Source organism: Macaca fascicularis, chromosome 17 (genome assembly GCF_037993035.2).
Source record: "Macaca fascicularis isolate 582-1 chromosome 17, T2T-MFA8v1.1".
NCBI classification, from domain to species: Eukaryota; Metazoa; Chordata; class Mammalia; order Primates; family Cercopithecidae; genus Macaca; species Macaca fascicularis.
This window is the reverse complement of record NC_088391.1, coordinates 6,751,901-6,766,794: the sequence shown is the minus strand read 5'-3', so window position 1 is coordinate 6,766,794 and position 14,894 is coordinate 6,751,901. Positions and strand designations below refer to the sequence as shown.

The 14,894-nt window shown below is 48.5% G+C and overlaps 1 protein-coding gene across 26 annotated transcripts in view; it reads right to left on the bottom strand.

Moving 5' to 3' along the window:
- Positions 1-10,726: 10,726 nt before the first annotated feature.
- The window catches only part of WASF3 (WASP family member 3), a 136,448-nt gene continuing 132,280 nt past the window's right edge, over positions 10,727-14,894 (bottom strand). For all 26 annotated transcript variants that reach the window (XM_074021745.1, XM_045377376.2, XM_074021748.1 and 23 more), the window contains one exon: positions 10,727-13,987. In XM_074021745.1, the coding sequence (XP_073877846.1) occupies positions 13,830-13,987 (158 nt within the window). In that variant the 3' untranslated portion in view covers positions 10,727-13,829. The remainder of the gene's footprint in view (positions 13,988-14,894) is intronic.

The following is a 14,894-nucleotide window of genomic DNA, read 5'->3' as shown; positions in this document are numbered from 1 at the left end:
TGAGCAAGTGAAAGGGAGCTGAACTTGTGAGCCTGGTCGTCAGCGAACGCACTTCATCATCTGGCCACGGGAGGGCGGTGTTTCCCCACAGACGCGCAGAAGGGCGCCCTGGCTCCGCAGCGGTATTAACCACCTTCCAGGAGGCCGAGGCCAGCGCCTCCCAACATCCCTGTCTCGGTGTTAAACCAAACGTGGATGCCCTTGATAGACTGTTAAAGGGAAAGCAGGAATCGCGCTTTTCACTTCACCTGCTTTCTACATTCACCTGCTTTTTACAGCGCAGGGGCCTCTGACATTTGTGTAAAGTCCACCCGCCAGGAACCACAGGCCCGGAGCTCAGAAGCGCCCTGTCCTCTTCGGGAGCCCGGGGGCAAAATCAGCTGGCAAAAGGCAGACTAATTGGAGAAAAGGCATAAACGTTTATGTAACATATGTACACAGGAGCCTTCAGAATAAAGACCGAAGGTACAGGGGAACTTGCCCTTTTTTTTTTTTTTTTTTTTGAGACGGAGTCTCGCTCTGTCACCCAGGCTGGAGTGCGGTGGCCGGATCTCAGCTCACTGCAAGCTCCGCCTCCCGGGTTCACGCCATTCTCCTGCCTCAGCCTCCCAAGTAGCTGGGACCACAGGCGCCGCCACCTCGCCCGGCTAATTTTTTGTATTTTTAGTAGAGACGGGATTTCACCGTGTTAGCCAGGATGGTCTCGATCTCCTGACCTCGTGATCCGCCCGTCTCGGCCTCCCAAAGTGCTGGGATTACAGGCGTGAGCCACCGCGCCCGGCCGAACTTGCCCATTTTTATGCTTCCGTCCAACAAAGTATGGACGGCCGGGTGGAATATGATGGACAAGAAGGGTGTGATCCAGCGCCGACACCGAGTGAGGACACCCAGCAAGGCCTGTCCGGCTAGATTCTGCCTGGCCTCTGAGCACCGATTCCTTCCTTCTGGAATGAGGGGGTCTTAGGACCAGAGGTCAAACAAGGTAGGTCAGATCATTTCCTTATGACCAGTTTTTACACAGAAAGGCAGAGAAGGAAAAAAGAGTCACAGGTTTTATGGCTGGCTTTGGAGAGAAGCGGGTCTGGTTTCTATGACCCATCTTGAGGAAGAGGGATTCTGGTTTCTGTGTGTAGCCTCGGGGGAGAATGGGCCTAAGAGACAGGAGGGTGGGAGGAGGTCAGGGAAAATCTTTTGCTTCTGAGGCTGCTTCCGAGACCTCCATTTTGGGGTAGCATTTTCTGAGCCCCAACACTTTCAAAGACAGATTTCCAATGGTTTTAGTTTTAAATGTTCAAATATCTAGGCCTGCACCCTAGCCCTGGGAGAAGAGGGCACACAGGTCTGCAGAGGCCAGGGACACGGTGACGCTGCGCCCCCCACATCTCCTCCAGGGTGGTCACAGAGGCCACCCCGGCCCCACTCCACCGTCATGCAGCTGACTCCTGAGGGGCCTCTAAGCCACAGTCCTGAGCCTGGCCTGCCTCCCTCCCTGCTCAGGGAGCCCTTGGGGCAGGGGTGTGGCATCCCAGGGTTTGGGGGATGTCAAGCAAGATTTCCCAGCCCACGCCCCGGCTCTCTGTCCACATGGTGTGCAGGCTGACCTCCATATCCTCAGCTCCCAGGCCACTCTGAAGTTAGCCTGTTCACACAGCTGCCTGTTCCTCGACACTCCGCAGCTACCCTTCAGCAGCCGCTCTCCAAAACAACCACTCCTCTGTCCCTACTCCTCTGCCCAGTGTAGAGCCAGTGCCCCGTGCATGCTCCCGGTGCAGAGCCAGTGCCCCGTGCATGCTGCTGGAGGACGCCTGTGCCCCGTGCATGCTCCCGGTGCAGAGCCAGTGCCCCGTGCATGCTCCCGGTGCAGAGCCAGTGCCCCGTGCATGCTGCTGGAGGACGCCTGTGCCCCGTGCATGCTCCCGGTGCAGAGCCAGTGCCCCGTGCATGCTGCTAAAGGAGGCCTGTGCCCCGTGCATGCTCCCGGTGCAGAGCCAGTGCCCCGTGCATGCTCCCGGTGCAGAGCCAGTGCCCCGTGCATGCTGCTGGAGGACGCCTGTGCCCCGTGCATGCTCCCGGTGCAGAGCCAGTGCCCCGTGCATGCTGCTGGAGGAGGCCTGTGCCCCGTGCATGCTCCCGGTGCAGAGCCAGTGCCCCGTGCATGCTCCTGGAGGAGGCCTGTGCAGCGCAGGGCTGCTCTCCAGGAACCCCCAACCCTCACCCCTCACCCATGGGGCCAGCCCTGCTTCCTGCCTCCCTAAACACCCTCCTTCAACATTTGCAGGGAAAAAGGCAGGACAGTTCAACAGTGCAGCTCTGATGTCAGGACGATTCCATCGTGGGTAAACTTCAAAATGAAGTGAGTCAGGCAGATGTCCCCTACTCCGTCCCAGACATTTACTTCAACCCAGACCCAGGGTGGAGCTGGGGAGGGTGGGAGTCAGGCCTGGGAGCAACCTACAGCTCTGGGAGTTTAGCCATTGGCTTCTAGGCCAAATCTGGGGGGCAGACCACCCTCTGAGGCTAGCCCTGCAGCCTCGCATTGAAAGAGGCCACATTGTTCCTTATTCCTTGTTCCTCGCATCAAGCTCATCTGCTTTTGGGTGTCCATTTGGGCCTCCAGCCATCACCCTCCAAGTGGCAATCAGGGCCACAGCTTCCAGGCAGAGCAGCTGAATGGCTGGGAGCTGACCAGCTTCCTCCTGCAAAGAGCCCTTGGGGAGGAGGAGCTCAGGGCCAGGGATTCAGCGTCTGGCATCAGAAGGGCTGGGCATGGAATAGAACATAGCAAGACCCCATCTTTACAAAAAATAGCCAGGTGTGGTGGTGCGCGCCTGTAGTCCCAGCTACTTGGGAGATTTGAGGCAGGAGGATCGCTCCAGCTTGAGACTGCAGTGAGCTATGATCGTACCACTGCACTCCAGCCTGAGCAACAAACGAGACCCTGTCTCAAAAAAAAAAAAAAAAAAAAAAAAAGATTGCTCATCCCAAAGCTGCTGCTGCTTCATCTAAACGGGAAATGCGATGGAGGATGTCACCACACTCCAGCAGAGATGCACCAGGCTGAGGCTCAGACCTGCTTACCCCGCAGGGCCCAGAGCATCCCTCCGGCAGATGCAGCTGTTCCTTCAGCGGACGTGTGGCAGTCCTGGGGATGCAGTGGTTGATTTTCGTGTCATCTGCCCCTCTGGGCGGGGTCAGGCACAGAGGGGTCCCCAGTGAGGGGTTCACACACTAAGTCACGCTAAGCTGGAGGACTGGGGACTCCCGGCTCCACTGACCCGCTCCCCACCGCCCGACCCTGCTGTCAGCGGCCCAGGCCACAGAGGGCGGGACTGTCCTCCTTTCCTGCCCTGACTGCACCTCGCACTGCTCCCCAGTTAACACCCGCCACCGAGCCGCTGAACTCCGGCGGCCCCACCTCCTCCCTCACCAGGCCTGAATCAGGGAGACACTCATCCTAATCGCCTTCCACAATCTCTTCCTTCCAAGGGCCTTAGCACAGACAGCGGGGCTCCCTTTCAGTGCTCAGTTGGGAACAAGTCCAGTTGGGCAATGGGGAGGGACAGGCACTGACCGACTCCAGTCTCCTGGGCCACCAGGTTCAACACAGACGTGGCCTTTGTCAGAACGAGGTCGGGGGCCCACCAGGTGTAAACCAGTCTCTGGCCCAGGTCTTAGCAGAAGGCAGATAACCAGGATTCCTAGGTATGGGGGTCACCCAAGAATGTTTACTCTGTTTCCCATTTAAAGTCAAGTAATATGTGGGAAAGTGGATCTGGGGCAGGCCCCATGGGTGGCCCCTGCAGGTGGAGTATCTGAGCACCCCCAAGGGAAGCCGGTCAGGAAGAGAAGGGGAAGAAAGCTTCCTTCTCCACCGAAGCGTGGCAGACCACAGAACAGCAAAACATCTTTGTAAAAGGCGTGACCCAAAAAGAAATCAGTGCAGGCCTTTGCTACCTTAAATGCGTCCTCTGATGCTGCCTGTCCCAGCTGAGGCCAAGGGATGGGGTCCTGCTGCCGTGATGCATCACCTCTTAGGTCTCCACTGTCTGCTGGAGGAGGAGGGAGGGCTGGCCGGACTGCCAGGAGATGCATCATGCAAACAGCCTAGGGCAGAAGTCAGGGGGCAGGACACGGGGGCCATGCAGGGACACGTAAGAGTGCCAGGCTGATGTCCACAGCATCCGGTGGGGGGAAGCTGGGAGAGGCCATGCTTTCTCTGCTTGCATGCAGTGTGCCAGCCCCTGTGTCTGCCACAAGGACCCAAGCAGTAGAAACAGCAGAGAATAGGATCCTCTCCCCACTCCAGCCCAGGAAGGCCATCCAGTGAGTAACATCAGTGCGGACAGCCCACAGGCAAAGCTCAGGCCCCTTCTCCTCCCCAAGCCCTGAATAGGAAGGAGCTCCTGAATGACCTGCGCCAGGACCGTGAACTCCCACATGCTTTGTGCGGCCAGCACCGTCGACCTGACCAAGCGAGAAGCTCGGGGGCGTGCAGACAGCAAGAGGATATGGAACAGAGAGAGCTGCTCCAAGAGGAACATGGGCATTAAGGATGGCAGCTCTGCATCTTTGCATCTGGGGTCCAAAGATGAACATGACTGGGTTCATCTTTGAACCCAGGGAGTCAAGGCTGCAGTGAGCTATGATCGCACCACTGCACTCCAGCCTGGGTGACAGAGCGAGACTGTCTCACACAACAACAACAACAACAACAACAACAAAAACCATGCACACACATCAAAGAATCAAAGACCTGGGCAATCCTCCCATCTCAGCCTCCTGAGTAGCCGAAACAACAGGAGTGAGCTGCTATGCCCAGCGAATTTCCTTTTCTTTTTGTAGCGCTGGGCTCAACACCCAGCGCACCTTTGTGGGCAGTGCTTCAGCTGCTGCCAACCAGACACTGGAGGAAGAGACCGCCTCTGGAGAGGGCGCTGGGTCCCCCTGGAGTCCATGAGGCACCATTCGTCATCCAATAGCCCAGAGCATTGCAGGTGGCATCTTTGGGCTCCTGTCAATCATTCCAGGTCAGCACGAGGGGCAGGGCCTAACTTTGGCGTGCCTAGTAAGAACCGCTCCAGAAGGCTGCCAGGGAAACTGTGGATTCTGGGTCCTGTGCTCAAGGTTTTGATGCAGTAGGTTTGGGATGGGGCCTGGAAATCTGTATTTGAACACGCATCCCAGGCAGGCATTGTGGGAATGAGCCTGGGATTTCTAATCTCTGTTGAGAGGGCCGGCTCCTTTGTTAACTTATGTGGGCTTCTGCACCCCCAAAACCCAGTGTGGCAGGGTCTGACCGGGCTGGCTGTGGAAGCATCTGGGGAGGACAGGAGAGGACAGGTCACCTGTCGGGGGAAGAGGGAAGGATGGCAGGAGCCAAGGCGATGTGGGGGCCACAGGGATCCGCGGCCTCTGTGAGGAAGGAGCCTGGCAAGGAAAGTTGTGCTGGTGGAGGAGGGAGGTTTGCAGTGACAAGGCGAGCCAGAGACGGGGACAGGAGGGACACGGGGCTGCTGGAGCCACAGCAACATTGACCTGTGCAGATGGAAATGTGGCCAGGCGCCCTGGGAGGAGGCGACCTGGGGCCCTTCATGTCAATCATCCAGTGCTGATCACCACGCCGCTTCCTGCCGCGGACCTCAAGGCACGTCGCTGAAATCCCCCAACTGGAATCCCCCAAATGAAGGCCCAGGTCTTTGATTCTTTGATGTGTGTGCATGGTTTTTGTTGTTGTTGTTGTTGTTGTTGTGTGAGACAGTCTCGCTCTGTCACCCAGGCTGGAGTGCAGTGGTGCGATCATAGCTCACTGCAGCCTTGACCCCCTGGGCTCAAGCAATCCTCCCATCTCAGCCTCCTGAGTAGCTGAAACAACAGGAGTGAGCTGCTATGCCCAGCGAATTTCCTTTTCTTTTTGTAGCAATGGGGTCTTGCTATGTTGCCTAGGCTGGTCTCAAACTCCTGAGCTCAAGTGATCCTCCCATCTCAGCTTCCCAAATTGCTGGAGTTACAGGCATGAGCCACCACCATGCCTGGCTAGGTCTCCGAAATATTAAAAGACATTTCGAAGGAGCTGAAAGCTGCTCCCCTAACTTAATTATCAAGATCTTCAAGTGTAGCTCTCACTAGAGTAGAAGATACACTTCAAACCACCGTCACCTACACACAGGCAAGGAAACGTCTTCTAAATGCGGATGCTAAGTCACGTTCACAGGTTTAGGACATGCCGGCGGCAGAATCAAACTGCTGTTTAAACTGGTTTTAGGCCACAGCAGCTGACGCACATCCTCGAATGTGAAATGCTTTTAAATGTCACTTCACGTTAAGTACCACTTGGTAGGTTTTTGAATTACTCTTAAATGGCATATTTTCTTAATTTTTCTTCATGGTAAATCATCGGCCAATTCACCACCTCTAACTAATCATGGTGCTGTATTTCAAGCTAATTACTCACATCACAAGTGCACAGGGTAAATGCAGAGGGGCAATTAAAAGATCACATGTACAGACATCCACAGGACAGTGCTCATGTGTTTCGACAAATCAATGTCCAGGTGCCAGGCCCGAGAAGAGAGTATACTCAGGAAGCAAATCTCCTTCTCATCTAGTTCCCTGTTGGGATACCTCTACAAGTCACCCACACCTCCAAATTAAATATCCATGTCCTCGAAAGCTTGTGACACAACTCTGTATTAGGACTGTCTTCACAGAACACCAAATCTGAGTGCAGTGCACGGTCCCATACCACGGCCCCATATGAACTCTTACATAGTGGTGATGCTAGGCGGTGGTTACAAACTTCTAGGTAGTGGAACCCATGATTCAAATGAACCCCAGTAATTAAAAGTAAATATTTAATGTGTATAGATTTATTCCTGAAATCTAAATTTATAAAACTCAGTGAAAATATTAAAGTTATTTGGTGAACATAAAAATGGAGACTGGGGGCAAGGCTGACGATTTGTTAAAGTAGTCCTAATGCCCATGAGACTCACATACTGTTCTGCTTGTATGGTTTAAAGAACATTCTGGGTTTGGTTGTTTTATTTTATTTTTGAGACATAGTCTCGCTCTGTCTCTCAAGCTGGAGTGCAGTGGCGCAATCCCAGCTCACTGCAACCTCCGCCTCCCGGGTTCAAGCAATTCTCCTGCCTCAGCTCCCCGAGTAGCTGGGATTACAGGTGCACACCACCATGCACGGCTAATTTCTGTATTTTTAGTAGAGACAGGGTTTCACCATGTTGGCCAGGCTGGTTTCGAACTCCTAACCTCAAATGACCCGCCCACCTCAGCCTTCCAAAGTGCTGGGATTACAGGCGTGAGCCACAGCACCCAGCCTTAAAGAACATTGATTCACAGATAAGAAGATGCAGACACGTGTTTCCTATCACATCATGCAATACTTGGATACCACTTTGTTAAAGAACTATGTCACCAGTTTTATTGTGGGGTCCTTGCAAACACAAGTTTGCCTGGCAGAAAAATGGAGACGCTGATCATTTGTTGTAATTAGGTATTAAATATCGGTCCGCATTTTTAAATTTACATTAACATTTTTTAAAATAAATGTTGCATCAAATATTTATAGAATGAGGCTTCTGGGACTGGAGAACTAGCTCATTTCAGACCAAATTACTATGACAACAGTTATGAACTGGACAAAATACACCTCACAGCCACCGAAGGCACTGCACAGAAATCAAAACCAGAAACACCCGAGGGGGTAGCTGATGCTTGGCAGAAGAAAAAGGCTTTGCGTTTCTGATTATTAAAGGCGTTTTGGTGAGGGCAGGCCCTGTTCTGCCAAGCAGGCAGCTAAGCCTGAATAGAGAATCTGCAGTCTTGGCTGGCTGACTTAACCCACAATCTTACTGGCTTAAAAAAATGAGAGGGCTGAGTTCAGAGCGATCAAAGAAGATTGAAAGTGAAGTGTTCCTACAAACAAGAGCCAGAGGGGGATCCAAAAATTCTGTGTAAAACTGCCTGAGTCTCTGTTTGATCCTGTAACCAAGCGTGAGCCAAAGAAACTCCAAGCAGCCTGGCTAAGGTTAAAAGAACTTAAGAAACTTCCGTTATTATCCATTGTGTGTGTGCTGGATGATGGGGGCAGCGGGGAGTTGAGAGCTTAAATCTAGCCATGTTAACTGCCTTCCTTCCTTAAAAAAAAAATCAGTAGTTTTTGGAGGAACATAACAGAATCCAGAGTCTCTAAAATATATCATCCACCAAGTTTACAATACAATCCAAAACTATTAGGCATGCACTCAAGGGTGAAAACAAGCAATAGGGACTGATCCTGAAAAAAAAAAATCCAGATGTTGGAATTAGCACAGATTTTTAAAAAGCCAGTATAACTATGCTCAAAGATGGAAAATAAGCTTGTAATGAATGAACAACAAAAAAGAACCATCAGGACATTCTAGAGTGAAAAAATCCAATGTCTGAAATAAAAAATTTACTAGATGGGCTTAAGAGCAAATTATGTCACGGATGACTGAATAGAGTCATTGAACCTACTCTAAGTATATTTTACGTTATAAATATTAAACTCTAATGATATGTATGCTGAAGAATTCAGGGGTGAAGTATACACATTACTTTGAAATGCATAAAAAATAACTGATGAATAGATGGAGAGGGGTCTATGAGTGTTTACTGAACAACTTTATGGAACTCTTGAACTCCTGAATTTTCAATTCAAGAGTTAAGGAAGGGGAACATCACACACCGAGGCCTATCATGGGGAGGGGGGAAGGAGGAGGGATTGCACTAGGAGTTATACCTGATGTAAATGACAAGTTGATGGGTGCTGACGAGTTGATGGGTGCAGCACACCAACATGGCACAACTATACATATGTAACAAACCTGCACGTTATGCACATGTACCCTAGAACTTAAAGTATAATTAAAAAAAAAAAAAAAGACCAAGCTTTGAGCCCCCATTAATGGAAGCAATGGTCTTTTCCCCATCTTTAAAGCTAGGAGCTAGACTAGCAGAGCACTAAGATGCCTTCTAAATACATATAAGTAAAACGGACCTAAGATCCTTTCTAATATTAATGCCATCTAAGGCATGAGGCTATCAAGATCAATAAAAAACCAATAGGCTGTAAATACGAAGATTTTGGTAGGTGTGCAGCTATGGCAGATATGTTATCATGGTGGGGTTTGTTGGCTCAGAAAGCTCCCTAAATCCCAAATGCTGGGCATGGGAGGTTTCCAGCGTCTTTGTATCCCATCTCATGACACTTCCTCCTCTAAGTGCTTCTATTCCACTGACACTTTAGTTCCATTCTCACCCCATACTGTCTTTCCCACCTTAGGGAAAGCATATGCTGTTCTCTCTACTGAAAAACTCCTTTCCCTCCCTGTGCTAACTTCTGTGCATTCTCAAATCTCAGCTTCCCTTGGCCCACTGAGATTGGGCACTTCTCATTCCGCCCCAAACTAAGCACATGTCAAATGCTCTAAATTACTTAATTGACAATATTTAATGTCCTTTTTTCTCATTAGATGAGCAGTCCCCATGAGGGCGGAGCCCCGCCTGCCACTCTTTTCCAGCCAGTGGCTTGTAGACGAAAAGGGCGGTCACATCCACTGGGTGTCTGCTTAACACCAGGCACTCTTCCAAGTGTTTTATGCATATCCATGTATTTAAAATCTTATTAGGCTCACAAATAGTTGTTGAAGAAGCCTTCCCTTTCTCCCTATGAACCACGATCCCTGAATAACTACGTGACACCTAGAAAGTGCCAGGCGCTGTGCTCAAGACACAGGATACAGCAGCAGAACAGGCCCCTGCCTGCCTCCCAGAGCTCAGTCTAGTGGGGAATACACACCACAAAGAGGGAGCCGCACATCAGACGACAAGTACTAAGGAGGAAATGCAAGGTATTTGGTAGAATTTGCCATGTTTTAAAAAGTTGCTCACATTTTACTTTTTGCTAAAGAAAACCACTCAGAAATCCATCCACTCATCTAATCATGCAAAAAGCAGCTGCTCATTCATTGCCTAGGAGACTGGGTGCTGTGCCAAGGCTCTCAGGATGCAAAGATGACTTAGGCCTACAAGGAACACCCAGTCTAGTGAAAAGCTACACACAGAACCAGCATGATGTGTGCCATGGTAGAGGTACACACTGTGTGCATCAGGAACTTGAAAGCAGCTACTACAGGAAGCCTGACCTCCAGTCTGGCTGTCTCTGATGTATGTGGCCACACTAGTCCACCCAATCTCGACTCCCATTACCCCCACGTGTGATTCTGCCCCAGAACTGAGTTTTCTATTGACTAAGGTCCCTGACAGGGTAACCTAGCTTCACTCTAGTTTCCCACACATGAAACAGAATGTTAAGGATTATTGTAAGGATTCAATGAAAACATCCCATAAGCAATACATACCACAGCGTGCTATTCACTTTTACCGTTGAGAGTAAATGTGGTTAAGACCCTCCTGCCCGCCCCAGGCTCTATCCTCTCAACAGGTGGCTCCCTACTCCTAGCGTGGCTTTCTTTCTAACCAGACGAACGCTGCCCCGAGTCCTTCAGGAATTCAATCTGAACTCCTGGTGACAACAAAAATTATGCAGAAATGGAAACCAAAGCAGTGTCTTCTGTTGTCTAACAAGGAAAATGCTAAACAAAAGCAAAAACAACCAACCATTTAACACCGAGTTCTCTTCCAAAAAAGCCAAACGTACAACACTGTTATTAATAAGCAAAACCTCTTAGGGTTAAAAGTGTAATTTTATTTAGATGTTACTTGTACATAATCTATAGTAAGATATACAAACAGATAAAAATTGTTTAACAGTTTTTTTTAATACCACTTTAAATTCAATTTACAACAGCATTGGTAATACTGCAAGATGACAGATACTATGATTTATAAAACAAAAATTACTTGCTACTCTGGCTGATACATTCCCACTAGTCTTTAATGGATTAAAATGTATCATGTATTTTAATTGCAAATTATTACAAAACTTTTACAACCTAGCCACTGGTGCTCAGAAAACATTTTGATGTTCTAAAAATTTACTGAGGTGAAAATGTTAACTTTTGAGTAGTATCCTTAGTAAAGAAAAACGTCAGTGTAGCCAAGCTTACGGTCTGGGGTTGACAGTGCAAACTCGCCTTGTGCTCCACCGTCTCCTGTGTGCACAGCCATCAGGGACTGGGCAACCTTCCCATCCCTTCCCTAGGGCTACGCTATGAGAAAAATGCTTAGGAGACATTAAACTAAAACAGACATGGAGAAATAATACAAGGGACAATTTAAAATTACCTTACAATTTATAACTGTCATTTATAACATAAAGTTCGTAGAAATGAAATGTGCTTTTGAATGTTTCTTCTCCATTTGTTTTGGTAAATAGTTTTTGAAAATGAAACTGAAAATTCAAATCTTCTCTTTATTCTTTTCATGTAATACCATATTAGAAAAGATCTGGATTTAAATTTCACAATAAGTTGAATTTGCTGGAAAAATACTCTAAAAATAATCTAAATTGGATTTCAGTCATTTTCCATTCTTTTAAAGGTTATGGTACACAACAGGGCAAAAGCTTTTTCACAAGTCATAAAACTGAGTTGAAAATAACTTGTTGATTCAACTACAGGAAGACAACTAATAATTAACAGGCTCAAGAATATTTATGAATAAAGTGCCACTAATTTCATTGTAATAAGATATAAATAGAATAAATCCTGACATGGATAGTAGCTTCTGTGTTCTCTCCATCCTGAGAACAGAAGGGCCATTAAAAACAAAGAAGCATTTACCAAATGGGAGTTCCAGACCCACACGAGGAACTCCTAATACAAAAGGAACAAGAAAGCCGAGTAAGTCAGACTTTGAAAGCCACAGAAGTCCTAAGAATAATGCCAGTGTAGTAGGCCCTTTTTAACAACAACAACAAAAAAAAAAAAAAAAAAAAAAAAAGAGAGAGAGAGAGAGAACTTAGAAATTTAGAAGTTCATTAATAACTGTTATTTTTACTCAAGGAATTTATAGTGACAGCCTAGTGGTGACCAGCTCTAGGAAAAGACGCTGAAGAGGCCGCTCCCAGCGCCTGGGACAGAGGAGAGAACAGACACGCCAGGGAAGCAGCCTTGGAAAGGGGATGCAGACATGAGGCTTTTCAGGGCTTCAGATCTACATGACTGAACCCAATGGACAGGCTCTGTGCAGTCACTGCCCGCAAGCTCAACAGGTGTCCACTCGAGACACACACACCGAGGGGATTTCGGGGCTGGCTGACTTGCTCAGATGCATTAACTAAAACCCCCGTCACCATCCTGCTGACATTCCTACCGTCACCTCAAACAGCTCTGCTTTTAGCTCCAGATTCTTCCCTTCCCATCATAACCAAGTAACTAACCACAATGCATATGAAATACTGTTAAGTAGGTTAAAGTCCTTAGTAAGTCAAGGGTCTTAGCATATTTTTGAAGTCACATCTATAATCAAAGCCTGGAGCACCTGTTTATTCAACACAGTTATCTTTCATCCAGAATTACAAAATACAGAAGCTCTCATTCTTGAGTTTCCCCGTGGGTCCCTGGTATTGCCACGTGGGAACAGCAGGAAGGGCGGAGGCGAGGGCGCGGCGCTGTGCTACAGCAGCAGGGCTGATCAAGGGAATCTCAGGAGGTGCTTTTTATCATGTAATGTGCCAACAACAGGAGAGAGGAGAACCATGTGCTTCTAGGACAGGGTGAAGGCCCTCCTCACGGGAGTGATCCCTAATCTGGCTCCAGCACCGTGAAAGGTGAATAGCTGTCAATATCTACTTTCACCTAAACCTAAGCTTTTAAAATTCCGACCAAGTGGCGAAAGGTGCCATCCAAAGCGCTGTCTGTTGCTCGCTGAGGAGCTCAGAACTCCTGCGGCTCACTCAGGACACAGCTGTCAGGAAATTAAAGGAGCAGGGCTCCTTTGCAGCCCAGACCCTGTGCCACAGCTCTGCCCAGCTCAGCAGTGTAGCTCCCAGAGTCATGGACTGCTCGCATCTGTTCTGGCCAGCTGGTGCCCACACTGGAGAGGCTGGCAAGTATCTTGAATGTCATCCCCAATGGCCCCAGGAAGGAAAAAGGACTCTGTTCTTCACTTTCATTACTGTTGAGCTGCTGAACTCTCTTGCAAAACCATCAACAGGCATTTACTAAGCAAAGGCCCACAGGGAACCCAGCCTGAAAAGGGCCCTTCCAATTTCATATTCGACAGGCGTGAGCAGAGGCAATGAAATTATTCAGCAGAGCATTCAGATTCACTTAGAGGCTACCAAGCCAAGAAACTGAAAGCAGAAACCTTGGATTCTCCCTATTTGTTGAACCTTTCCCTCTAAAACCAACTTCTTCAGAAACACATCCTTTAAAAAAAGAAAAGGAAAACCCAAAGCGGTGAAACAATATCACTTACTGGTTGGAAGACATCACTCTGACATAGTCATTAGTCTTGCAGAGACCTAACACCAGGCAGCTTCACAAACACACAGCAAGTCTGCAGAGTTATACTGATCAGTAAGAGTAAACCCAAACTGCACGAAATACTCTCATGGTCAAGAGGAAAGCAGATGCTGTTTTCAGGACAATGCGATAGTGACAGCCTATTTCCCCATGTGTAGCACAATTTGCTATGTTCAGTGGCACTTAAGTATTACACAGTAAATACTGAAAAGACCCAGAATTTTTGGATGTGCAGAAGCAGTATCACATTATTTATACAAAAGGTGCTATGCTACGGGATTAGAATACCACTATTTGGGTGTAGAGACCACTTGAACTCTTCAACACGCTCCCACACGTGGCCTCGGCGCCGGCCTCCGCTCAGTCGGACCAGTCGTTCTCGTCGAACTCTGAGTCGTCGTCAGAGTCGCTGTACTCCACGGCAATGCGCCGGGACAGGATGGTGGCCACGTCGTTCCCCACAGGCTCCCGCTTGGCCTCCTGCTCCCGCTGCTCCTGCACCTTTTTCAGCTGAATTCCTGCAGACACAACCCGTGGTTCAGAATCACATCCTTTTGCTGGCTCCAAATTAAAGGTAAACAAACAAATACGTCTATCGGACTTTTTTTTTCCTACTGACACTAAGGATAGAAAGTTTTGGAAATTTGAGGGGAGAAAAGCAAAAACATACACATTCAAAGTGGGAAGATTTTTTGTAACAAAGAAATGTGCTAAAATATTAAAAATTCATAATTTCAGTATACATGAACACCATTAGAGAAAATTCTGGAGCTGCACCATCCCAGTCAGCAGCCACTAGCCACATATAGCCTTCTAAGCATGAACTGCCATGTGGCTAGTGGCTGCTCTGGGACGCTGCAGGCTGGAACATTTCTATCATCCCAGGACATCTACCAGGCAGCACGGCATCCGGAGCCTTAGAAACAGTGTTCTACGCTCCTCACTCTCAGCTAACCCGAGAAGTAACTGAGAAACCTTTATTTCAACAACTACTGTGGAAATGAACATAAAATACCATCATCTACTTTCTAGCTTAGTAACGAAGTAAGATATTTGATGATGTTAACGTTTACCCTTTTTTTTTTTTTTTTTTTTTGAGACAGGGTCTCACTCGGTGACCCAGGCTGGAGTGCAGTGTTACGATCACGGCTCACTGCAGCCTCGACCTCCTGGGCTCAAGCAATCCTCCCACCTCAGCCTCCTGAGTAGCTGGAACCACAGGCGCACGCCACCATGCACAGCTAAATTTTGTATTTTCTTTTTTGTAGAGATAGAGTCTTGCAGTGCTGCCCAAGCTGGTATCCATTCATTTTTTAACTGTTTTGAAATAATTTCAGATTTACAGAACAGCTATGAGACCAGCAGAAAAACATTCCCATATACTTGGATTCCCCAAATGCAAACATCTGACCACATTTATTTCCC